Source organism: Clarias gariepinus, chromosome 15 (assembly GCF_024256425.1).
Source record: "Clarias gariepinus isolate MV-2021 ecotype Netherlands chromosome 15, CGAR_prim_01v2, whole genome shotgun sequence".
Classification (NCBI taxonomy): domain Eukaryota; kingdom Metazoa; phylum Chordata; class Actinopteri; order Siluriformes; family Clariidae; genus Clarias; species Clarias gariepinus.
The window spans coordinates 29,680,001-29,707,664 of record NC_071114.1 but is presented as its reverse complement, the minus strand read 5'-3'; the positions used below and the strand labels follow the sequence as shown (position 1 = coordinate 29,707,664).

The 27,664-nt window shown below is 38.1% G+C and overlaps 1 protein-coding gene across 3 annotated transcripts in view; it reads left to right on the top strand.

The window, feature by feature from the left end:
* Nucleotides 1–14,015, top strand: part of usp10 (ubiquitin specific peptidase 10) — a 32,008-nt gene extending 17,993 nt beyond the window's left edge. For 2 of the 3 annotated variants that reach the window (XM_053513326.1, XM_053513324.1), the window contains 8 exons: nt 566–624; nt 746–843; nt 1,005–1,104; nt 2,973–3,162; nt 6,975–7,140; nt 8,385–8,529; nt 9,799–9,864; nt 13,030–14,015. In XM_053513326.1, coding sequence (XP_053369301.1) covers nt 566–624; nt 746–843; nt 1,005–1,104; nt 2,973–3,162; nt 6,975–7,140; nt 8,385–8,529; nt 9,799–9,864; nt 13,030–13,217 — 1,012 coding nt within the window. In that variant the 3' untranslated portion in view covers nt 13,218–14,015. The remainder of the gene's footprint in view (nt 1–565; nt 625–745; nt 844–1,004; nt 1,105–2,972; nt 3,163–6,974; nt 7,141–8,384; nt 8,530–9,798; nt 9,865–13,029) is intronic. The other variant, XM_053513325.1, reaches the window with a different exon arrangement.
* Nucleotides 14,016–27,664: the final 13,649 nt, after the last annotated feature.

The window sequence follows — 27,664 nt, the reverse complement described above, 5'->3', positions numbered from 1 at the left end:
TAGAAATAAAAAAAATGCAGGAAGTCTTCTGTTCACATTCGATTTGAATTAGATTTCAGAGAAAGTTATTTGTTAATAATGGAGTTTTTTGTGCGGTAACAGTAAAACTATCGGATCAAACGAACAGAAGAATGACAGCTTTAATATAGGTTGTGTATTTAACCATGAACATGAAAAATATGACTAAGGTGTTTTTCCCCTCCCTTGCTGCCAATCCGAACAGTGAATTAACTGAATTTAAAATCATTTACAACTGCTTTGTTTTAGTAACTAACCCACCTGGAAGCCCAGCCGCCTTCTTTTAGTGTTAAATTAGTTATGGCTTGTATTTTCTTGCCTTATCTTCACTTTTTTTTTTTTCCATTTGGAAACCTCTGCACTTTACCTTTGCAAAGAATCTCGACAGAGCAGTGTTTCTGTTAGTGTTTGTGTGACGGTGACATTTATCAATTTGAAATTTATAAAAAAATTAAAACGCTTGCAGACTGTTACTTGCAATCCAATGTTCCATTATAGTAAAGATTTCACAGTAATAATTTCAAAGTTGAATGTTGTGTCACTGCAGTGTTCGGCTCGTGAATGAGTTCAGCAACATGCCTGTTTCCTCAAAAGCCAAACAGCAAGGTGAGTCAGTCGCTCATTCAGGTCTCAGTTGTACACAACTGTGGTTTGTGGATATTTGTATTTATTTAAAAAAATATTTTTTTTTACCTTAATACTTTGTGATTGTCTTGTGCTGCTGCAGGAGAGAAGATAACAAAAGATATCAGACCGGGTGTTCCCTTTGAGCCAACGTACATCTACAAACTCCTCACGCTGACCAAATCCAGCCTCTCAGAGAAGGTGAGGGGTTTATCCAGTGACACGTGGTGGGCTTGTGGTTACAACACCGTAAACAGCTTGTTCAGTCAAAGTCAAATACCTGATGTAACACTGTGTGAGGTGGTGTGGAGTAAGCAGTGTGGTGAAGCAGAGGTTCACTGGGTGTCGTTTTTTCCCAACAGGGTCGTCAGGAGGATGCTGAGGAGTATCTGGGCTTCACGCTGAACGGACTGCACGAGGAAATGCTCACACTCAAGAAGCTTATTTCTCCACCAGAAGAGAGTGTGTTCACTTTTACATTTAATACCCTGCTTTTTGTATTTTTTTTTTAATTATTTTTGTCCATATTAGCTAGATTTTAAAAGTGCAGTTTAGGTTCTTTCCCCCTAATGTGACCTCATAAAATCTGTGCTCAAGACTTGACTTGACGATAGTGTTAAATCAGACAAGGACAGACGTTGCTTAGTCAGCATTTGAGTGTTACATAAAAACAAAACAAACCAAAAAAAAAGTTCGAAAAAGATTGAATATGGTTTAAATATTATTTAAGAATAAACAAATGAACAATTAGAAGAAATATTTTTAAAAGCAGTTTAAAGTCCAAAATCTATGTTTTGTAAGGGATATGTAACTTTTTTCCCTGACACTAGATGCTCTTTGGACTTTAAGCTCTCCAATATGAAAAAAAAAAAAATAGTTTAATGGGCAAATAAATACCATAATCTGTCAGTTTTGTATAAAATAACTAGCTGTGCTTGCGACGGCTTTTGTGTGGCCCCCACAAAAAATCAAATCTCAAACCGAAATATGTACTCAAATTGCATCTTTGCAAGCAAAGTCAGATAAGTAGGTTTAGTACAATGAAAAATCTTATTCACAAAGCGACTTACCTGAAATTCTACATTTTAAGTCGAGTCACATAAGAGCAACAAAAGTTTCCAAACGGCAATATTTTACAAATCACAAAAGCAAATGCTATAGATCTGACTTTTAAAGTAAAATGTTTGTCTGAATGTTGCATTTATTCATTGCTATCGAGAAAAGTAGATTTCAATTGCACACTTGTAAGCGTGTTTTAAAAATGTTACAGCACCATCTGTTAAATTTTGAGATTAACTAACGACTTTTTTATTTATTTATTTTTTAGGGTTTTTAAGGTCAAATGTTTATTTTTTATTTTAATTTCTTCGTATTCTGTACCGGCTATTTGCAAGTTTGGAAATGTTAAGCTCCATCTGTGGTAATGAGAGTTTACTATTCTTATGATATAAAGGCGTTGTTTTTTTTCCATTTTAAATTAGTCCATTTTAATCTTCTCTTCCCATGGGCTGATTGCAATGGTTTAAAGCCTATATGTTACATCAAGCTCGATCAAATACATCTGGGTATACATAATGGGGTTTTTGATCGACATGGGGTCGATCCAAAACCCCATTAAAAATTTGTCCGTTAGTTTTTACGTGATGCGTGCACAAACAGACAAAAAAAAAAAAATCCAAAAAGCTTCTTATTACTCATCTTGCGTCCCCCAAATAATTTTATAATTTTTTCCCCTAAATATCTACAGACTTGCCAACTTTACAGTTCTAATACATGTATAGATTGTAAGATTGGAATGTGTGACTGTTTCTAGAAAACACTGGATTAGAGTTTTGGGACTCAAGTGTATTAATGAACCTTAACTAAAAAAAAGTATGAATTTGGTATTAAAAATTCGACAAGAATCATGTGCCCCTTTGGAACACACTTTGGACACAAAATAAAATGACTTGTTTTACTAAAAAAGAATTATATTATGTCTAAGGAAAAAAAATACACCTGGAGATGTAACTGTTCCCAAGACCCACTTTGGTCTAAAGCTCTTGGATGTCCTTAACGTCAAATCATCAATCATTCAAAGCGTGTTTTTACACTTTTGGTGTTTACTCGAGACTAACTGGTCCAGAACGCTCGTAACCTCTGTTTTAGGAGGCACATGTCAAATCCATCTTTCCAAGATAGAAGCGCAGTTTCAATGATCTTAAACTTCTTTAAGCTGTAAATTTTCTTTACTCGTTACCTACGTTAGAAACATCAGACTCTGTTAACAAAAAAACAAACAAAAAGTTAGGTTAATTTACCTGAGAGCTAATTAGTTTGTTTATGTGCAGAAGCTTCCACACCGAACGGGCCGGGGTCACATGTAGTCACCGAGGAACCCGCAAACAGAGGGGAGGACGAGGGAGAGGAGGGAAGCGAGGATGAGTGGGAGCAGGTTGGACCCAGGAACAAAACCTCTATCACCCGGCAAGCAGATTTCATCCGCACCCCCATCACTGACATATTTGGAGGGCACATCAGGTAGGGAATTATCGTGAGCACAAATATGATGTACGATGTATGAACAGAACAATGTGTTATTGTAAAAAGGCAGGTTGTTCTGGAAGCTTGCTTTTTCTGGGGCTTAACGAATAGTGCCTCATCATTACCGACCCCTTTATGTTGAATCGGGAGAAAGTTTTGTTTCCTTGTGCAAAAATCTGTCATTTTTAATGCTAGCGAAAAAACGAAACTCTTATAATAAATGGTTACAATAAAAATAGTTATAATAACTAATTCACACATCTCGCCGTTTAATACGAACTTACGAACATTCGAGTTAGGAATTTCCACAGGTAAGAACAGACTGCGGTTCTACTATGTCTTGTTCAATTACGAAAGTAGCTCATGTGTATTGTACAAAAAAATACACGGCAGTGCACCAGGGGGGTTGGTCCAAAGAGTTTGGGGTCAAAGCTTATGAGGTGCTCTGGCTGCCGCACGCCACCCCTTGGGACAGTGGATTTACTGAAATGAAAAGGAAGTGATGTGTAATTCATGCCAAAAATTATTTCGGTTGAGTTTGGCCTTTGAACTTCTGAAACTTCAAGATCCAGTAGTAAACAAGTGGGTGTGGGTTTCTGGCCAACCCGAGCACAAAATGGACTTTCATTCATCTTTTATAAATGTTATTTCCTGTTTATCATTTCTGCTGTTTTGGTTGCCGCACTCATCCATTCCTTTTTGTTTTTGTCCTTGTTTTTTTCTGGACTCTATCTGCTAGAAGATTCTTGTTAAGAATGTTGGAACATCTAGTGTTTTCTGTTTAAATAAAGACAGTTGTTTGGTTGAAATCTTGGCTAAATTGTGAAAAATCTGAAGTCCATGTAAGATCCCCCCCCCAATTTGTTGTTTATAATCTGATGATGATGCGTCCATGTCCATTAATCCACCTTCTTCTCTTTTTCACTTTTCCATGAACGTGTTTTTCCTTGTGTCGTGTTTGGCACAGGTTAAAGTCAAACTCCTCTTTGTTGGTTTTGCTCAGAGTTTAATAGGACACATGGTTGTGTGTGCGTTTAGTAGACTTGAGTCTCTTTGCCTGGCCTGGCTGCTTCTCCAGCTGTGCTTATGAAAAGCAAAACCCGTCTGAGCCAAAAACCTTACATGGACCCCGTCTTACATCGGGTGCGAGGTTACAGCTTGGCATTGCTCACGACTAAATTTGGAGACAAATTGCCCGAGCAGGTGATATTTGGGTAACCAGGTTACGAACCGAATTCGTTATTAAAGAATTGCTTTTTTAAGTCTTTGAAACTCTTAATGTCACCTTTTTTTTTTAAGTTCTTTTTTAGTTTCATGTTCTTGGAAAATAGCTTTTTTTTTTTCCTGGAGTGATTTCATAAAGCCTTTTTATTCATTTTTTTTCACTTAGTTTGAAATCTCCAGAGAGATGTTTTTGAGCAAATTGGAGAAAACATGGGGGGGAGTTTAATTTGAGAAACCTGAGGTTCAGCAGTTTTAAAGTCTTTCAGCATGCTCTGCAATTTTTAGGATCGATAATTTTTTATTTTTAAAATTTTTTTTAAGGTTCTCACAACAAAATTTTTGTGCCTATGTTTCTCTAATTATTAACACATTAGTTGTTTTAACTGTCACTTGCATACTAGTGGAAATAACAGACACGAGCCACTCATCGCATGATTCTCTCCTCGCCTATGCAACGATTCTGTAGGTGTGTTGTGAAAGTTTGCAGAAGGACTTAAAATTTATGTTTTGGTACCTTTACACACGTGTGTGTGTGTGTGTGTGTGTGTGTGTGTGTGTATAAACCAGTCTTAGAAAATGTACTGTTTATAGGACTTCAGTGAAACTTTGCCAGTCTTTCGGGATTTGCCTCAAGTTAAACCTGCATCATAAACAAAATGATAAGCAGAAGTGAAGTGCTTTAAATTTTGTGCCAGATTATAAACCGTACTTTTTGACAGCGTATTGTGCATGCGTCAAAATGTAGGAGTGTCTTAAAACGCCCGCTGGACAGAATTCCAAAAAGTTGAGGTAAAGCGATATTATGAGCAGTTATGTGCCGGGTTTTATAATCTACTTTTAAAATAAGCTTCTTGCTCAATGTAAACAAACACCTGCACCAATAAATATAATTAGAAAAAAGCTAAACTTAATATTTTTTTACTGGGATTAGTTCATATTTTTACTTTGGCTGAAATAACAGCGCTCAAGTGGTATAAGTGAATTTTAATACGCTGGAGGCGTTTTAAGACAAAACTACATATTTATCTGATTTACTTTTTCCATTTCTCATCTGTGATTTGCTCTCCGATTACCGAACAGGGAGTGTATTTGGCTGACGACGAAAATAGTACAACTTGTCACAATTCGAAACAAACTTTGCTATTAATTTGTTTCTGAAGTACTGGGAAGGAACAGGTAGAGCAGATCACGTGTGGAAGCGCAGGTCAGAAGGCAGACGGAGCAAGACAAGATCGGGGAATGAAACGTTTAATGTTATTTAGGGAAAGCTGGACTGGAAAATCGGCTTTAAGAGGGGGAGAGCGAGACCTACAGTTGGCAGTCATGCAACTCTCTGGATTCCAACCGCTGTTAAACAACGAGGAAGAAGTAGTAATTTGCTCCTACCACACGGGATGCTGTGATGCCTGCCACGTGTGAATAGTTTAGAGTGCGGCACCTGTAAGATTATATAGGAACAGTGACATTTTTCCATTTCAAGGGCAAGTAAATATATCTTTGATTCTTGAGTCAGTGTGGTGAAGCATTGGTTTATGGCTGAAGCTGAACTCAACTAGAGGTTCAGGATGAACAGGTGATACGAAGATTCCCAACGTGATTCTTATTTTTATATCCTTTGTGTTATTACACATTGTGATATATATACACGCTACCGTTGAAAAGTTTAGTGTCACTTTCTAACTCTATGATCGTTCCTGATTTTTGTCTTTTTCTACATTGTAAAGGAATTCTGAAGGTGTCTAAAAAAAAATGCATTAGTCTCCTTTGAACAGTTAATGGTGAGATGTCTGCTACTTCTGCTTTGTAAAGACTTCATAACGCCTCTAATCTGAGGTGCTGTTAATTGGCCTTCATGAGAGCCACTTTTATTATGGTGCTTGACGGATTTTGCAAATAAAATAACACTGTTGTTTTTGTTGTTATGCAATTACCTAATCTCATATGTGTTATTTTATAGTTTTGAAATCCCCAGTATTGTTGTAGAATGTAGAAAAGAAATCACTAAACCAAAACAGAAATTTGCAAGTGACCCCAAACTTTTGAACGGTAGTGTATATATATTTATGATTATTATTATTATTTTCCTTATTCGAAAAGGCTTCGAGTGTGAACATACCAAGGGCTTGAAAAACTAGCTGAAGTATTTCTCTAATTGTCCTTGCGCTAAAACGGATCTTTACAAAATTTGTGTGTAAAAAAAGGCAGTGTTAGTAGTATACAATGCGCAATATACAAATTTCTGTTAATCTACGCATTATTTTTGGTATAAAGTCTTGAATCGCCTCTTAAATAATTTTTTTCCCCATCAGCATTTTGTCCTCAGGTTTTTGTTTCATTTCGTTCTTATTCTAAAATAAGCATCCTGCAATGTTGACTGAAAGTTGAGCCATGTAACTGTTTCATTTTAAAACCTCATGTCCAAAGGATGCAGTTTGTTTTTCCTCCTGTCATAGCAGAGCGCTCTTGAAGCAAAACAGAGTCGGCTCATAAATAAAGATAACACGTTGCTCTCACCAAACAGCTGTTGCACACGGTCGGGCGTGGGTTCATGTGTTTGTCTCCATGATTTGTATTTGTGTGTGTAGATCGGTGGTGTACCAGCAGAGCTCGAAAGAGTCGGCTACGCTCCAGCCGTTCTTCACGCTGCAGCTGGACATCCAGTCGGAGAAGATCCGCACGGTGCAGGAGGCGCTAGAGACCATGGTGGCTCGTGAATCGGTCCAGGGCTACACCACTAAAACCAAGCAGGAGGTGTGTTACCTGTTCTTTCAATCATTTAAAAATGTTTCGTTTTTTGCATTTTGTTTTTTTCGTGTCGTCATAGTGTGAGATCTCTTGTCGCATCATCTTGAGTGACATCATGAGTACATTGACCAGCATTCTGGGTGTTTTGGTTTTCTTTGGTTTTTATTAACTTCAAGAAGAAAAGATTAATTATAGGTGGAATAAAGTTGAAAGGTAAAAAAAAAAAAAAAAAAAGAAATCCCATCAGCCAACTTGTCTCACAGGTGTTCCACAGTATTAAACATCACTCTTAACAGATAAAATGTTTTGTTGTTGATTTTAAAATATATTGCGGTTAACAGCAGTTGTAGGAAGAAATCGCCTCGAGACATGCTAATCGAGTATAAGATAAAAAATAAGATAAAACTTCCCCTCACAGTGTGTTTAATTCTTAATTTAATTTTCTTAGATGGTATGTTAAGCAGCAGTTAACTATTAGAGTTTTATTGACTCGTGCAGTAAATCTCACAAAAATTCAAACAATTGTAATAAATAGTCATGATTTCCATAAAAGGTAAGCAAACCATGATTAATGATTGCCACTGGGCCGTCTTGGCATTAGCAAGTTATATTCTTCATAAAAAAATGTGGGGAAAAAAAAATCCTCCTTTTGAGATCCGTTACACACACTCGTTTCCACTCACAGGCCCGATTCGGGATAAACACGTTACACACAAACCCGGAGTGTTTACTTTGGCTTCAGTGGTCAGCTTGTGATTGATCACCCATCCTCCAGCCTACAAAACACACTGCTGTTGTATACACGCGGTCTACACAGCCTTGTTTGTAACTTTATGGGCTCTTGGTCAGTTCCTGTTTAAGCACTTTAGACCCCAAACAAAAAAAAAGATGCCTCCACAAATTCATTAAACGGTGTTGGTTAAACGTCTCAAATGCTGACGCTGAGAAACATCTGTTGCACATGTGTACTTGTGTTCACTCAGCCGGCCTTTGTGTTCCTCCTGTGGGTTGTTTGTTGTCAGCAAGATCGTTCTGCACCTTGCTGGGTTTGTGACTAAAAGCAAGCAGTGTTGATGAGCGTTTGTTCAGTCCTGTTTATCAGCACTGTCTGTCCTGTTTTTTTGTTTTGTTTTTTTGTTTTGTTTTTTTATGTTACAGCTGAGTAACTCAGGTTATGGGAGAAAGTGACTCATTAGATTATCTCATAACACAATCTGTTCTTCATCCTCTCCTTTCTGTTCTGACCACAGATCGAGATCAGCAGACGGATGACTCTGGAGGAACTCCCTCCCGTGCTCGTGCTCCACCTCAAGAGGTTCGTCTTTGAGAAGACCGGCGGCTGCCAGAAGCTGGTCAAGAACATTGATTACCCCGTGGACCTGGAGATTAGCAAAGGTCTGTTGTACCATTGTGCTTAATTGCATTTAGTCATGTCGACAGGGGTATCATTTCACAGGTTCAGTCTGGATTTTAAATATAGTCAGGCCTTTTTTTTTTTTAAACACTTCTGTAAAATATTTTCAAACTATTAATTGTAATAATTGTGTAGTCTTAACATATTTATATTATACCCGACTTCTTAAAATTGTGTTTTTATTCTTGTTGAGTTGATTTCTTTATTTATTTATTTTTTTTTATGTTTCTTATGTAGGGTGAGATTGAACTATATATTAAAACATACACACACAAATATGTGTTTATGCACCTAATCAAGTTCATCCAATCATTTACCTTCCTTCTAAACATCAAAACAAGCTCATCCATCCTTCAATCTGACCGAGCCCAACCATCCAAACATGATCAAGCCAATCGAGTCCATTGTGTCCCCCCCCTCAGTCTTTTCCAAGCAAGCCAGCCAACTTAACCATCTATCCAACAAACCAAGTTCATGTGTCTGTCCATCCATCCCAAGCATCAAAGTATACAACTGTGTCTAACCAACCAAGCCCATCCATTTATCCATCTGTCTATCCAACAAGATTCTCTAGCCATCCGTTCCAAACAACTTTTATCTATCCATCCAAACTTATCCATGGTTGTTTATTTCATGCAGACTCGTCTGTTCATCCAGGCAACACGACCCATCCCTCCATCCAGGAAGTGAGAAGTTGGGAGAGAAAGTACCATGAGTTCAGGCTCTAGCCTAAAATAATGATCGAAAGCACGATATGAAACGCGTCACTGAACACTGTGAAGATTCATGCTACAAATCCTAAATGTTATTTTCTTATCATTATTTTTTTAATTTAGGCATCCTGTATTCCTGTTATTCCACAACACTCCTCATTATTCTTATTATTTCAATAATAACTGGGTCTGGATCTGGTTTGGTATAGACTCGGTTTCTTTTTTTTTTTTTTTTTGGCTTTAATGGCTTTATGAAATACAACACCGATGAAGATCAACAACAGTAACCGAGTGCACCACGACAAATGCCAAGGGGAGAAAAGCAACAAAATTTTGCTTACAGAAGGATTAAAAATACATCTTATTTCAGTTAGAAATGCAAAAACAATTCCATTTCTTGGAAACACTTTTTTAGTCTTTTGTTAAAACTCAATCTGGAATTGGTTTGCCTAAAATGTTTCTTTGGTTTGTAACAGCAAGTCTGTCATCCAGCTGATGTTTTTACAACTTATGCAATACGATGACTTTTCTGCGCAGATCTCCTGTCACCGGGTGTGCGGAGCAAAACTTTGAAAGGCCAAAGAACCTACAGGCTCTTTGCAGGTACGTACATCCACCTCATCATCACAAACCGTGTCAAAACGTGTAACTTGGTGGTATTCGCAGCAAACCGATCTCAAATCTCTGAAGGCAGCGTTTGAGTCATTTCAGAATAATTCCATGAAGATGGAAAGGTTTTGTCACACGTAAATTGGTGTTAGCTGCTTCTGGTGCTGAGGAATGATTTAGGACTTAAAGTAACAGTCCTCTGGTAAGGAATATAGCCCCCCCCTCGTTTTGCGGTCTGCTCCTCCAAAAACAGCTCTTGATAGATCATGGAATTCATCAACCAGCAGATTGAACCAAGTACTTAAAGAAATAACGTAGAAAAGATGACTAGTACACACAAAATACAGCTGTGTGTGGGTCCTGTGGTAGATCATCTGTTTAAGATTAAGTTTATTTCAGTCAGTTAACTCAAAGCAGCTCATCATATTAGAGAGCTGTAAGTCTAAAATTTTAACATTTGTAGTGAAGTAAATCAGTTCAGTTGTATTCGTATAAAGTTTTTAACACTAGTCGTTGTCAGAAAGCAGCTTTCCAGAATTTCAAAAATAAAAAATTAGAAAAATGTGTATAAATTATAGTTCAGTTTGTTCCTGATGAGCAAGCCAGGGGGAACGGTGTTATTGAAAATTTCCCCAAGATGACAGTAGGAAGAAATTTTGAAAGGAACCAGGCTCTGCAGGGAACATATGGGTGATATCAGATGCGTATGACCGTTCATTTGGGTGAGTAGCTGTGCCTGTGACTTTAATTGCACACTCATAAGTAGGGCTGCACGATTCTTGCCAAAATGTGAATCATGATCTTTTCGCTATGGGAATTGAGATCACGATTCTCACAGTTTTTTTTTTTTTTTTTTCTTTTACCACACACACACTGATTGCACTTGAAAAAAAAGTATTGTCTACACAGGACTTTAAAAATAAATGTCACTTTTCCCAATTAATTTTAATGTAAATAAAGTAAGAAGTTGTTAAACATAAATGGAATATTAACAGTAATACATGAAAATAACTAATAAGTAGCACTTGTGCACTTTGGACAACTACAGAACTTCCAATCTTTCCTCGCGAAAACGTAAGCGTTTAATTTAATGGCGGTCCCTGCAGACCCTCGTGGTTGCTTGTGGGGCCTAACATCGTGTCTTGATCCTCAACAGCTAAAGACAGCATCTAAACATACCATTTCACCATAATACTATACATCCATGAGTCCCCAGATCTGCTTCTTTTCTTCAGCCAAATTGATTGACAGAATTCCTGGCTAAATAAACAGGTTTTTAGCCTAGACTTAAACACTGAGATTGTACTTGAGTCTTGAATATTAATCAGAAGGCCGTTCCATAACTTTGAGGCTTTTTAAGAAAAAGCTCTGCCCCCTGCTGTAGTTTTCATGATACAAGGTAAAAACAAACAGCGTGCACCCTTTGACCGAAGGATGTAGCGGATGCTAAAACTATCAGTTCACCAAGTTACCATGGCACAAGTTACCAATAGCACAAGTGTGCAGTCATTTTCTATGGAACAAGTTGTTAAAATGTGCTACTGTAGCATGAACTCTTATAGCATTAGTGTGTAGAAGATTTTAACTGTAACATGTAAGTGAGATTAATCCCCCCCCCCAAAAAAAAATTTGCTAGGGAGCATAAAAACTGGACTTTGGAGCGATTGAAAAAAAATTCACGTGGTCAGATTGAGCTTTTTCCAGAGTGATGGGCCGTAAGTGAATGACCAGGTTATCACATCTATAAAGGTTTTCTTCTCTAATGGCAAGGACCATATTCCAGAAATCAGAAGTGTGAAAGAGCGGTTCTGGTAGAATGTGGAATCATTTTAACAGATGAACCGGCCACCACGTTGAAGACCATAATCCTTTTTCTAATTTAGTGACCTTCTAAATGGAGTTCTGCCCATAAATTTGCCTTCATTTCTAAGAGTGCAAAAAAAATTTGGATGGAACAAATTTGACCCAAGTAGATTTTATTATTAAAATATTAACCAATATACAGTTGGTACAAAGTCTGTAAATGCTTTTAATTCAGATTAAATCGTAAATCAGATTATTAATGGATTATTAGTGCTTGTGTAAACCTCGCTACTGTTCTTACCATCTGTGTCTCGTTTCTGGCTCCTTCGTTCCAGTGGCTCGTTCTGTTTCCTGCACGGGTCGCTGATCTCTTTAAACACACACATACATGCGCTCTCACTTCCCTCGGGGGGCCTCTATTAATCTTTCCCCAGTTCAGGAGTGAATTACCTCCACTCGTTTATTTTCCTTTCGAAAGGAAAACCCCTCTCTCACTCTGTCAGATGCTCACTTGTTCTCCAACCTGTAGCGCTGATTCCTCTACCGCTGTTCTTCCTCTTACAGTCTTCTCAGTAGTGACACTGGTCTTGGGAATTGGGAACTTCCACTGTTTCTTCAATTCGGTTTTGTTCTTTTAATCTGCATTTTATGCGTCATGCTACAGATTCCCTGCACTTTTTTTTTTTTTTTTTTTTTTTTTTTGCCTGTTGCACCACGAACAAGTTTAAAAGCACACTGCCTGGCCTAGTCATAGATTTTTTTATTTTTTTTATTTTTTTACATTTTTTTATTAGTTCCTTGTGTGTGTGAGTCAGTGCTCTTGATCTGAAGCTTAACTCAGCAGGGTGCTGTTTAGTGTGATGTGGAGCATTGTTAAAACCACAACGATACACTTGAGGCGCTCTCACTCTGCATTGAATTCGGACACTAAGCCGTTCTTTTAATTCATACTCAAGGGTTGATGTAAACTAGTTCATCACCAATACATCTAAGACTAAATGGCATCCATGACTTCCCTCGCAATTTAAAGGTGCAAAGACAACACTTACATTTGACGTGTAATAATCATTTCCTTAGGCACGGTTATGGTTTTCGGCCACATGATGGCAGTGTGTGGAATGGGGGCAGTGATTGGTATGTTTTATATTGTATTATTCGTTTCAAAGGTGTACAAGACTCCCTTTATCGGACTTAAAAACAAATCAGACTTACGAACGTGCTTCCGGAGCGGAACGCGTTCATACATAGGAGACTGCCTGAAACAATAACAAAATGACGGCAGCCTGTGTGCATGGTATGTCATGTTAACTCTTTCTCTCTCTCTCTCTCTCTCTCTCTCTCTCTCTCTCCACACAGTCGTCTATCACCATGGGAACAGTGCCACGGGCGGCCATTACACTACGGACGTCTTCCACATCGGGCTGAACGGCTGGCTGCGCATCGACGACCAGGCGGTCAAGGTGATCAACCAGTACCACGTGGTGAAGCAGACTGCAGAGCGCACCGCCTACCTGCTTTACTACCGCCGTGTCGACCTGCTGTAGAAAACCACACACTTAGACACACACACACACACACTTTCTAACCCAACACACACTCACACAATCACTGTCTCACACGCCTCAACAGGAACACTGCCCAACTTCTTGTTCTTCTCCTCCTCATGCGAGTTTCCTCCCTCTCCTCGTCATCCCTCGCTTTCACGCGGAGCCGGCTTTTTCATGTCGGGGAAAATTTCAAACCCGGTATCTTAAAGACTTCTGTGAGATGTTTCGAGACTGATGCTGCAGCGTGAAGGAGGGCACGGCGACAGACGGAGACGCTTCAATCCCCTTCCTCCGCCAGACTGATCGAGGGACTGCGTTTTTTCTTCTTCTCTCTTTTCCTTTTCTTAAGCAATTTTTTTAATGGCATCGTGTGAGAGTGAACGATTTAAGTGTTTTGCCTTTTATCGAAGGGATTCAGTGGTCGTCGTTCTGCTGGATGAAATCATAAATTTTTTTCTTTTTTTTTGTCTTTTCTTTTTGAAGCCCTCCACCAGCAAACTTTGACACACACAAAAAAAAACTGAGTCGAGCACGCAGAACACGAGTTTCCTTCCGAATCCTGGCGACACAAGACACTCTGCTCCGCCGTTGCCATCTCCTCGTTTTTCTCCTCTTTCTTCTCCTCTTTCTCTTCCTCCTTTGCACTCCTCTCCTCTCTGCTTTGTTGTTCTCTCGTCTGTCCTTCATGATCTCGACACTCAGGCCTAGCTGAGCGAAGAAAAGCAAGTAAAAAACACTGGAGCCATCAGATTATAAGGAGACGTCAGATCGGGAGCGAGGGAGCTGTGGCTGGAGATGTGGCTGGAGATGTGAAATTTAATAAGAAGCTTCTTTTTTGTTTGTTTGTTTGTTTTTTGCAAGAACCCTGGGTTTGGTTTTTCTGGGCATAGAGTTAGAATGATTTAACAATTTTAATCCGCTTTAGGATATGATTTATTGAGAATACACACGCTTATGTGCACGGAATCTCTTTAAAATTCGATGAATAAAAATAAACATGAAACATACAAACACGCAGCCAAATATATGCACATTTCTCACTGAGTGTTCGGATGCCTGGCAAAATTGTGTGCGTGTGTGTGGCGAGTACATGCTGGAGATGAAACAACAATGTGAGCGTCCTTTTTTGTTTGTTTGTTTGTTTTTTTGTTTCTTACCATCAACCCATGTTCAAATTTTTAATCGTACTTCACTTTGAGGAGGGATGTCCAAGGGGGGCGTGTGTCTCTCAGGCTCAGCCAATCCTGGGCTGGGGTTTAGAGCAAGAAGCCTCCGCTACTCCATACGTCTGCGCTCAGCAGACTCCACCTTTTAGTACTGTATGTGGGTTTTTTTTTTCTTCCCTTTTTGGCAAATTTTTTTTTTTCGTATTTCTGATGATTAATCTTTTCAGCTGGGAACAGCTGGGAATCCTGCATGGCTAAATGAGCTAATTAAGCCCTAACAAGTGTGCACACGTGCGCATACAAACACACACACACACACGGTCATGCTCGCTTTTGTTTCATTGACCATTCTTCAAGCTTATACACTGATTGTATTTTTTCTTTTATTTTTCTTCATTTTTATTCTACCTTACCTTGAACTTTTTTTTTTTTGTTCGGTAAATTTTGATTTAAATTGAAAAAAATGTGACCCGACATAAAGCACAATAACCAATAAAGTTCTTCGATGAATCACATTTTTGTTACAATCTTCGAAGATTTTTTTTTTTTTTATTTCCCCTACAACAGCAACAACACACACAGGAGCAGCAAATGAGGACAGAAATCTGGGATGGTGTTTAAGTGTTTTTCTTTTTTCCTCCTGCCTCTCTCCAATTGTTTTTGGATAATTTTTGGGAAAAGTTTACAAGTGTCAACTCTTCTGCTAGCTGATGCACAAGTTCCTCAATGTGTTTATTGTTTAAAAAAATGAAAATACAATGAAATCCTTAATGCTACCTAAACTCAATTACTGTTAGTTGGGATTGAAAACAATCTCACCTTCCTTGTTTAACCATAAAACTCTGCAAAAAACAAAAACAAAAAAACAACAACCATCCTTTAAAACAGAGATGTTATAAATCAGTCTTAATTAGGGATGGACAAATCAGGAAGTATTGTTTTTCCCTGAAACCTGGTTGATGAAGATGGTATTCAGAAAATATTCAGCTAATTACTAAAGTTCTTAAAGAGTAAGCACTGAAAATGCATGTGATTGCGTAACACGGCTTCGACAACATAATATTCAAGTTTAGTTAGTCTTCCGTTCCTACAGAACTAAAGATTACCGCTTGTACTGAGGTTTCATCAGTTTTTTTTTGTTTGTTTGTTGTGGGAATTAAATTTCAATGCACACTTCGCTTGTTACACTAATAATCGCTAAGCAAAAAGTCAAAAAAAGAAGTTCCAAATACCAGATCGATAATTATTCAAAATAACTGCGTGCTCACATTGTGTACATTGCGAAATTGGTGTTTTCTCATATTTGTGCATAAAAAAAAAAAAAAAAAAAAAAAAATTAAAGAAAAACTGTCGTTTGTGTATACTAATAAATTTGGATTGTTCAAGAAGGTAACCGTAAGTTGCTTATAAGCTGATGAACGTAGCGCAGCAGGTGGTGGGTTTACTATCGATTAGCACGTTATTGTAACTAGCATTGCATATGTTTCAACATCGAAAACATCAGGTTTCTTATGCAAACGACAGTAAGGTGTAGTGTGTTAAAAATTTATTTTTTATTTTTAAAATAAATAATATACTTTTTCCTTTTTGTTGTCTCGATCTGCTTGTGATTTGTCCATCCCTGATGCGAGTGCAGCATCTCATACTTTTTTACATGTTCTTCAGTGTTTTCTCCAACTTGTAGCATCTCCTTGAGCAACTTTAGCCTCTTCGACGAGCACCACTTTTATCAAATAATTGCAAACACACTTGTATAAACACACAGCTGCTAACAAGTTTCCCAGAGCAGCTCCGCCTTTTTTTTTTTTTTTGTGGGGGGGACGTCCTGAGACATGTCACACCAGATACATACTTACATACTCTTATTAAAATCATTTTAATGAAAGAATTTTTTTTTCAGAAATGATCCGACAGCATGGATATTTGTCAGATTTTTTTTTTCCATTTCTGCGAGCATTAGGTTTTTCTTTCTTTTTTTTTTGTCCCCACCTAACGATCTACAGACAGAGACGAGCGTTTCCCGAAACGAAAACCAAAGTACGCAGAACCTGTATCTGATGCTGTTGCTTCTCATGAATGTGGTATGAAATTTTGGCCTTGAGTTCTTAATCAGCATTTTAAATCATCCCTAATTTTAAAAGGTTTATCATGTTAAATGAACTTCATGAAAAGCTAAAATTCTTCTTATTGTTGGTTTAGATGTACTGATTTTGTTACTACTATTGCACTGTCAGTATTTTTACTTATTATTTTTGGAAAATGGATTTCGTAACCAGGTTCATCAGAATTCTTTATGTTGAATTTTTTTTCTCAGTATAAATGTCAGAAATGTCCTGACGCTTAAAAACAAAAAGTCTCTTTTATTTGGTTTGTGCTTCCTAACACTGTGTGTGTGTCGGGAAATCGAGCTAAAATACAGCGTATTTGTCTCACCTCAGCTTTCAGCTTCCCCCCCTCAACCCGTTTGTTTTTGTTTTGTTTGTTTCCCCTGTTGTTAAATTTTCAAATAAAAAAAAAAACTGTGACAAAGCTGTTTTTGGCTGTAGTTTAGTACAAAGTCTGAGTTGGGCTTTCATAATAAAAAAGAAAACCAAACAACAAAAAGGCTACTGTATTTGAACAATGCGGTCTTTCCGCCCCTCTTGGCTCTGGGCCTCCTGTGGTGAGGAATGTGTGCTGTATAACTGAAAAGCAAACATGAAATAAAGGAGGACCCGATCTTCTCTGTCCGTGCTGGCAAGCGTTGTAAGGGTATCGGATTGCGGGCGCACTCGCTGCACTGTTTAACATGCCTGCCATACTTTCCCCACTATTGACCCGACTCTGTCGTGTTTTTTTTTTTGCGGCTTGTCTGCCTGTCTGCTCGTCCGACGATAAGCCGTTGGCTCTACGTCTCTCTTCTCAGTTCTCCCACTACACTATATGTTCAACTACTTAATGTCACACAAAGTTAGTTTTCCGAACTCGGTCCTGAGAACTTACAGCCTCAGTTGGACCACCTAAAGATGCAGAATGTTTCTCTTTAAGCTTGCGGCAGACTCCAGTGTGCTTTTATAGCCTTGAGCGGATCTTTAAACTAATTTTGCGGCCTTGGGTGGTCGGCTGAGAATAAACCTCCAGATTTAAAAAAAAATGTGAATGCTGGAATTAACCAATATCTTACAATCAGTGCAAAATGCGTATGTCCAGAAGTTAAATTCGAGAATTTGCCTGTTTTTTTTTTTGGGTTTCAGACATTAGTTTATCACATTTAATAAAAATTGTAAATGTGTCTCACACCGGAATGAAGGTGTAAGATTGCGTTTATTAAGTAGATTTCAGTTGCACACTCGTTTTAAAAACGCATTAGTTATTAGCAAGTTTAGAGTATGTCTAGTCCCATCTGTGGTAATGAAAGTAGCTTTTTTAAAAAAAAAAATAGTAAGTAGCATATCTTCTCTTCCCGTGGGCCGATTGTGATTCTTCAGGAGGTTTTATGTGATGCGTGCACAAACAGACACACAAAATTTATAAAAACCACCCTGATGTGTTCTATTACTCCTCTTGCATCCCACAATTTTTTTTCCTCAAATATCTTTAATGTACAGCCGACAACTTTACAGTTTTATTATATGTATAGATTAAGGGCCACATCAATAGCTGTCTGTTGTGCATCAAATGCAAAGTAATATTGAAATATAAATTAATGTTAGCCCCCTTCCAACCAACAGCCAGGTTCTGTTCGTTCCGCCATTTGCATATTGATGGATTAACCGCGGGGTTGGACTCCCGCCAAGATGGTGATGACCAGAGCTCCCACATTTGAGCTTTAAAACTGCTCTTTAGAAAACCTATGGGTGATGTCACAGAGGGTTTGTCCTGCCCTAATTCTGCCTTTTTTCCCCTTCTCACCAATTCCCACGCAGTTTCTAGCCCCCTTAACATCATGCTAGAAAGTGAACTGTCACTCGAGTTGTTTGTTTTGTCTCTGTAGTCTAGTAACTGAAATGGATCACCTGTAACTCCATTTATAATTTCTTAAAGAAAAAATCTGATTTGATTTCAGCCTCACATTGAACGCTAACCATCAACAACTTCATGTTTACAAAATTTTATGAGGTCTCATGTAGTAGACAATGTACAAAGCCATACTTAAGGATTTCTTTCACTTTTACATTTTTAAATACAGTGGAACCTTGGATTACGAGCATAATTCGTTCCAGAATCTTGGTGCTTATATATCAAAACACTTGTATATTAAAGCGAATTTTCCCTCTTATGTTGTCATGAGCTCCATTTTCCTGAGAAGGACGTTCACTTGATATCAGGTCGTGGGTGTGTGAATTTGTATTCATTTGGATACAACACCACTGAGCTTAAGAACTGATGTTGGAAAGTTGAAGAGGCTCCAGTTTCAATTCCAGTTCATCTCAAAGTGAGGGTTGAGTTCTCTTAAGGTGCTGTGCAGGACACTCGAGTTCTTCCCTGTTCTTTAAATCCTAACACACCATGTCTTCATGCAGCTGGCTTTGTGGATCTCACAGGAACATCATCATGCTGGAACCCATGCGTCTCTTGGCTCCAATGAAGGGAAATTGTAAATAATGCTACAGCACACACATTTTTTGTATTTATGTTATCGTGTACCTCCAGCTTTGTAGAAGAACCACATATGGATGTAAGGGTCGTGTGTAGGTTGCCCAGAATTGAGAAAATTTTAATACAAATGTCATCTGATCGAAACACGAAAGAGCAAATTTTGCTCCATTTTTTCGACGCTATTAATTTTGCTTTTAGGTTCTCACAGTTTGACTGTGTCTCAGGTCCCATCCCCTGCATATTTTTCTTGATGTCTGTTTTCTCTATTCTTATTCAGTCATTATCTAAAAGTTGTAAATAGTTTTATTTTTTAAACTAAACTTCTCATATTGCGCCTCTTATTTTGTTTTGCTCCTGACTGTAATTTGATGGACGTGTTTTGCAATAATTCTTTTGCGTCATTTATGACGAAGTTACGGTAGAAGGAACTGTGGGGCTTTTTAAAGATTCTTCGAGGGAGACTTTCTCCACCCAGAACTCTCAGAAGTGTGCTTATACTGTTTCAGATGAGTAATTAGGATGATAAATGCTTTGAAATGTCATGACCAGATGGAGAAGCCCAACACAGCCCTCAAATGTCGCTCTGCTACTTGGTACTCTATAAGTATGCTTTTTTATGAGCCAAAATTTGGTGGGGGGAAGAAAAGAAAACAACAAAAAAAAAACTTGTGGTTTGAGACATTCTGAGCTTGTGGGAACTTGTAGGTGTCATCTGGTTGTGGGGCTGGGTGCTATGGAATGGAATTGTATGGTAGAGCGAAAGCCATGTCTGCTCCAGCTGACCTCTGTTCAGTCTGTGAAAATCTAAAGTTTGGATAGTTTAGATTTGCTTACAACAGCACTTTGTCTCAGTGCAGAGCGTCCCGTAATGTGGGTTTGTCCTACATGGAGCGCTTCCCGCTTTCCTCGGCGACTTTGGCGCCTGAGACTTCTTTCATTTAAACAAAGTGCTGGCATACGAGCTGGAATCTCCACATTGGGCATGGCTTGTGGCACTCGTCCTGCCAGCACCTGCCAGGGATTTACTCGGTCTCACAAATATAGAGCTTTTACAATAAACTGGCATATGGTTCCTAACCTCAGTCCAAATCTACAGTATCTTCAACCATGATCAAGTTTCAAGAGTCTGTTTTCTGACTTTTAAAAGGTTAAAAATTAGATATAATAGAGGTATATATGTTTTTTTTTTTTATGCAAATTTTAATCTGGGTGTTTACCTTAGATAGAACGAAGGTGCCAAAACTTTTACTTAACCCAGAGAATAGCTACAGTACCCTGCAAAAGTATTCATACACCTTGAACCAAATTTTGTCACGTTACAACCACAAACATCAATGTATTTTATTGGGATTTCATCAGATAGACCTTCACAAAGTGGCACATATTTTATTGACAGCTTTGGATATTTTTTTATAACCTAACCCTGCTTTAAACTTCTCCACAACTTTATTCCTGACCTGTCTGGTGTGTTCCTTAACTTCATGATGCCGTTTGTTCACTAATTTTGGGCATGTCAATCAAATTTTTTTTGATAACATTCGACCAATTTGTGATCTGCTCGGATTTTAGCTCCACCCACATTTCTCTGGTTGATAACGGTGTGACTGAGCAGTGGGAAATAATGAGCAAATTTTTAGCTTTAAAATGGCAACCTTTTCAACCATCGCACCCAGACACAAGTCAAAAACAGCGTTCACCCGTGGACACCAATGGACCTCTTCAAAACATTGTCTCTCTGCCAACCACGACTCAACACTGGGGTAAAGCTCTGTGAATCTGCAGAGACCCAAAACCACAACAGGGGAGAAAACACAGGCTGTGAATTTAAACCAGACGTTCAGTTACAAACTCAAAGCCGAGTTTTTCCTCAGAAATGGGGAAAAAAGATTGGGAAAAAGAGATGGTTGTAGAAGAACAGAGAAATGGAGAGATAGAGAGAGATTGAGAGAATGACAGAAAACAGAAGTAGAGAGGTAAGGAGAGATGCATATGGATGATCCACTACAGAGAGACAGTTGAGAGACATTTGTCAGGTAATAATTGAGTCCAGTAGTTCTTGACATCACAGCCGCACATGAGATGTAGCTCAACAGGATGAAAAACAAAGTGTGTTCATGTCAAACTGGGACTTGTGGTCAATTTTCTCTTTAATAAAGACACAAAACCAATTAACATTCACAGAAGATGGATAATCACCAGCTTGCGGAAGAGCACAATCATTCACCAACACCTACAAGAACCCGGCTGGAAGTTATTGCCACTTTCCCCATACAGTCCTGACCTCACTCCAAGTCATTTCAACATGTTTGGGCCATTAAAGGAGTTCCTGGGAGGCCGGGGTTTTAAACGTGAATTGGTCAAGATTATTGTTTTGTACAAGACACATTTAGAAAATCAACAACACAGATAATACAGCATTTCAGTAGATGTTTTTGTAGTTTGTACCCGTCAGAACAGAAATACTGTTGCACGTGACAAATCAGACATTTAACATTAGTACTACTGAATCGAAAAATCGCAATGCCCAAAAGGCTAATTAAATAAAATGAATATTCTGCACCTGAGTCACAGCTTTAGTCCCTAGCGCAGGTTTATATTGATTTGTTTATTGTAAAACATAATCATTTCTATAGTAACGACTCATTCCTGTGTGATTGTTCATGTGGTGAAGATTTCTGCTTAACATTTATGGAAGGAGTCTCCAGTGTCAGCGCTTTGTAACAGTCAGAAGTAAAGCTGTAGCAGAGCTTTCTGACAAGTTCTTTATACTTTTTGTGGTTTTGCAGTAAAACTGCCGTTTAATTTTATTAATTACAACAAAAAGATAGAAACAAGCTGTTAAGGGAAATGTGTGTTTATAGCTGCTACAATGTGTTAGTTACAAGGACGCTTACCTGTTGCTGGATAAAAAAAAAAGGTGTAGGCTAACATTCTTCATTTAATAAAAAAAAATGTTGGCACACTTTGGAATGCTGTTATAGAAAAATAATCAACTTCCGTGTAGTGGGAATGCGAAGGGCTTCATCACACAATGTTTTATCCCTAACCAGTACATGGTGTTTTTAATTTTTTTTAAATACCTACAGATGAACACGATGTGGCTTCTAACTCTAGTTACCAAGAGTATAAAAGTATTTTTTTTTTCTTTGAATAGAGTGTGGAGGAATTTATCTGTTTCCAGATGCTTTATCGCATTTATTTTGCATAAACCTCTGTACAGCAGCTGGAATTTAATGCATTTTGGATGTGCGTGTTGTTTTTGTCCCTGCAATATGAAATTTTCCATCAAATCACCGAATTCTCTGACCCACTGACCACGACGATTTGGCTCTGTTGTGTAACCTGTGGGTTAAACTGATCAAATCCAGCTTGACATTGAAATGGTTCCAAAATGAATTTCCTTGTTATTGCAGTTAAATCGCTGAATATCCTGCTGGATAATTTTGTCTTGTGCAGAGGTGTGTTAATGATTCCCAGCTGTGACTGAATATTCAGAGGCCAAGAAGACGAGGTGGAAAGAAAAGAAAAAAAATTAAAACAAGAAATAAGAAGAACTAGGATGAGGTGATGAGAACTAAACAGAAATGATCAAGAATAAGCGTTAGTAGTGAACATGAACAAGAGGTAGAAGATGTTTAGATTGGAGTTTTGTGCCTCAGACTCCCAGGTTGTTCCCAGGCAGCTGGACGTCCCTCGCTTTGTGTGTTTGAGCTACAGAATTTTACTGGACGTTTCTCTGGAGATGAGTTTAAAAGGTTTGGAAAAACACAGCTTAGTCTCTCACTCGGGAAGATAAATCTCTGGGTACGAGGCTCTTGTCTCATGTTGACGTGGTGTTTCTGTACTGCTCTGGTGTTAACTGATGTTAATACTAGGATTTTTTTTTCCCCTGTACACTGCACCTTTTTTATTTTATATCTTTTTCTTTAAGGGTGATTATTTTCTAGATTAGCTTTTATTCGATGCATTAAATAAATAAATAAAAAAAAACACTTATTGAACATATTAAATCATTTTATTTTTTAAACATTGTGTTAAATGCCAAATTAACCACCAACAAGACTATGATTAAAATCACACCAGGTCAGGAAGAAATACGAGTCTTTGGCCCACTCTTTTCTCATAGCTGTGTGCAGTTCAGTTAACGTTTATGATGTAGTTCACTTTTTACATAACCTGTTCCAAATAAGTCCACTAGAGTTCTGTAAATTTATGGTTTTGCTGATTTTACAGGGAAAATAAATCACACATAGGTTTAGCCCTAACAGATGCAGACAAATTATAAATATATCAGTCCACCAGGCATGTGTAAACTGTAATGTACTTACCAAGTCTTTTTTTCTGGCCAAGTCTACTTTATTGTCTAGGAATTTTAATGATAAGGTTACAAATGAAATAAGTGGGATGGGGTAGCTCAGTGGTTAGCACTGGACTGCTAATTGAAAGGTCACAGCATCAAACCCCAGCATCACCAAGCTGCCCTTTAATTCTAATCTGTATAGCACTTTTATCAGTGGGCGTTGTCACAAAGCAGCCTTACAGATTAAAAAATTGAAATAAATTGCAAAGTGTCTGATGTAATATATAAAACCCACGTGTGTGTGCATGCACGCACTGTGTGTGTGTGTGTGTGTGCGCATGCGCTGTTTGTGTGTGCGTATTTGTAAAGCTAAAGTAATATGAAGAAACACAGTTTCTTTAGGAAACTTAACAAGAAACCTCTCTAATGCCACTAGACTGCACGCACACAACAGAATCCCTGCTGTAAAGTAAAAATAAAATAAATTAACCTGCACTTTACTTTTAAAAATAATCACAACAGAGCAGTGTTTCCATTAGAGTGTGTAACAGAATTAGTGCAGGCTGAGAGACAAAATGGGTCTTTAACCTCTTTGCTAACAATTGAGAAAGGACCACATTCATACACACACATACAAACACAAAATAAAAGATGCTTTAGTAGCCTCCGAGTGGCAGAGTGGTAAAGTACTCGCCCTGTCATCCGGAGATCGCGAGTTTGATTCCTGGGTGATGCTGTTACCTTTCGCTGTCGAAGCTCTAGAGAGCTGATTGGCCGCGCTCTCTCAGAGGGGAAGGATGAGAGGTACTTAGTGATCCCACATTAATCACAGCTCTACAGCCATTTAGGGGCTGAGCATTAGAGATGATTACCCACAATTCTGCAGCGTGCAAGAGAGAAGAACCATTGGCTCAGTTGTGATCGGGTGACGTTCGGCATCAAAACAAATAGCGCATGTGTGCTACGTGATACTTGATGATACTTGGTACTCGTAAATCAAGACTTGCTCATTTTTCAAGTCGAAATTTATTAAAAATTTTTGCTTGTCTTGCGGAACACTCACAAACTGAATTACTCACAATCCAAGGTTCCACTGTATAGACTATAACTATCAGTTTGTCCCCGATGAGCAAGCAGAGGGCGGCGGTGACAAGGAAAAACTCTCGGAGATGACCTTAAGAGAAACGGGACTGAAAAGGAAACCCATCCTCATTTGGATGTGTGACTGCACATCAGTCCCTGTTGAAAGTCAATGTAACGAGAAAGATATTTAAGTTAAAATAAAGTCCACTTTTTATAACTTTTATGGGATTTTTATATCTAAACTATTGAGTGACTGCATTCATGCCTACTTTGATCAAAGGGTGCTGGCTGCTTGTTGCCACCTCGTATTATGAAAACTACAGCAGTCTCTGTGTAGGTCTGGAAACATTTATATAGTCAAGCACTTTGTGGATAGATTTGTTCTTGGGTAAGGGTGCATATCTGGGAAACCCATGGACATAGACTTTTGTGGTGAGCTGGTATGTTTGAATGCTGTCTTCTTTGGATGGTTCCTACTGTTGAGGTGTTAAGCAACACCCTCAAACCACAGCTGCTCAGCATGCAAAAAATCTAAAGTCACGTTGGATAAGGGTGTCTGATAAACACCCTAAAAGTAGATGTATGATAAGTTAAGTGGATTAATGCAGATTAAAATAAACATGCCTTCGACAAAAGGCTATGAGCTGTCCCATTCTCACAGCACAATTTCGATCACAGTGCCATACTTATCAGCCAGGGACTTATTTTTTCCAGTGGCAGAGCTGTCTCTGGGTATAAATGTAATCTGTTCAGGCCTTTATTTGCTTTCAGTAAGGTAAAATATACTTCTTGTCATTAAAATGATTTTATATTATTATTAATAATAATAATTATAATAATAATAACAACAACAATAATAATAAAAACAGCAATGTACTGTAATTCTTTTCCTTATAACTTACTTACTCACACACTCATTGTCTATACCGCTTTGTCCTGTATACAGGGTCGCGGGGAGCCTGGAGCCTAGGAGGCTCAGGGCACGAGACGAGGTACACCCTAAATGTCAATTCATCGCAGGGCACACACACACACACACACTCGCACACTATGGGTAAATTGGAAACGATAATTAGCCTTATCTGCATGTCTTTGGACTGTAGTAGAAATCTGAAGTACCTAGAGGAAACCAACCAAGCACGAGGAGAACATGCAAACTCCATGCACACAGACCCCGAGGTGGGAATTGAACCCGAACCCCTGAGATGTGTTATATTACAATAACACTTAGGTGTAATGCCTAAGTTAATTTACATGCTGAATGAAAAGTCACGTATCTGTTATCTATAAATGATATGGGAGTAATGATATTGTGTTCTGCTTAGACATGAAGGATAAAAAAAACCTCAGGAGCGGAACATTCTGCTATTGTACTATGATGAATCACTGCTATTGGTGAATCAACTCTTTTTTTTTGTCACTACAAGTCATTTTGCTTAGTAGTACACCCACGTTGATTTTAAGTTCTCTATCTTATTGTACTATTCATGTCTCTTTAGGCAAAATAAATAAATAAATAAATAAATATATATATATATATATATATATATATATATATATATATATATATATATATATATATATGTTTGTATACTATATCATCTTATAAATAACTATAGAGTTTTGTTCCACATTCTTCTAACGTTAAATCTACAGGTCTAAGCGTTTTGACAAGACACTCACTAAACACTTTCCTTATCATTATCATACCTGTGGTTGTGGCTGAGACAGACTCACTTTACACAAGATGTTTCTAAATCCCAGATCTAATCTTGCATGTGTCGAGTAAGCCGATCCTGAGCAGGTCTGAGGTATCTGGTTTTATTGTGTTGGAGGCTTTGAAAAATTTCAGGTCAGATGTAGAGAGAAAACCTCAGAAATAGCCCATGTTAATGTCAGGTTCGGGTTGTGGAGTCTCACACAGAATACAGAAGCTGAAATGTTTGATCGATTCATTATTAGAAAGCCAGGTGACGTGAGAAGTGATTATAGTGTTTATATAATTTGTCTCAATATGCACTATGAGTGGGCGGGGCCTGTAACAGGGACAGCATTGGAAACATGCAGAGATGATTTCCCTATTTAATGCAGTGATCTGGGCCAATTCTGATAAACCAGTGACTTTACTGATAGAGAAAAGTTGCATGGTGTATATACATACATACATATATATATATATATATATATATATATATATATATATATATGTTTCTAAACAGAAAGGACAGCAGCTGGAAGTGGGATGTGTTTATGTTAAGTTGGGAAATATTGACATATATGTAGGTCCATAGATGGAAACCATATATGTAGAACCATATATGGAAATGTGGGTGTCTTTAATACCATACATGAAAACAAGTGTTTAAGAGAATAGATCGAATATACAGGTGCGTCCTTAGATGGAGACTGTAGACTGTAAAAATGGATGTTTCTTTAAGACTATATTTGCAAAGGTGGGCGTGTCTTTAAGACCATACATGGAAAAATGGGTGTGTCTAAGACAATAGATGGAAAAAACGGGCGTGTCTTTAAGACCATAGATGGAAACACAGGCATCCTTAAGAATGTAGATAAAAAGGTGGGTGTGTCTGTATGACCATAGATGGATGGGTGGGTGTGTTTTTTATGACCATACATGGAAACATGGGCGTTTTAGACAGACAACAGATGGAAAAGTGGGTGTGTCTTTAAGACAGAACATGGAAAAATGGGTGTGTCTAAGACGATAGATTGAAAAAAAATGGGTGTGTCTTTATGACCATAGATGGATGGGTGGGTGTGTCTTTTAGGACCATACATGGAAACATAAGTGTTTAAGACACGCAATAGATGGAAAAGTGGGTGTGTCTTTAAGACCAAAAATGAAAAAATAGATGTGTCTAAGACAATAGATGGAAAAAACGGGCGAGTCTTTAAAACCATAGATGGAGACACGAGAGTCCGCATGACTATAGATCGATGGGTGGGTGGGTCTTTTAGGACCATACATGGAAACATAAGTGTTTAAGACAATAGATGGAAAACGGGTGTGTCCTTAAGACCATAGATTGAAATGTGGCCTCATTGTTAATACTATAGGTTGAAATGTAGGAGTGTCTTTAAGTTCAAAAATATTGTGGATCATATCAGGTCCACCGCAGAACTAAAGTCTGCTTTACTCACCTGGTGTAAACGATAAGTTTTGTTAAAACGTACACGTTTACGTGTACACTCTGGTTTCCTTTTCACCAGGAAACCAGAGTGGATGTAAAATTTATGGTTACAAAAGTGTGCTTTTGACTGTTTGCTTTTTCCATCATTAGTGTAGTTCTTTTGTT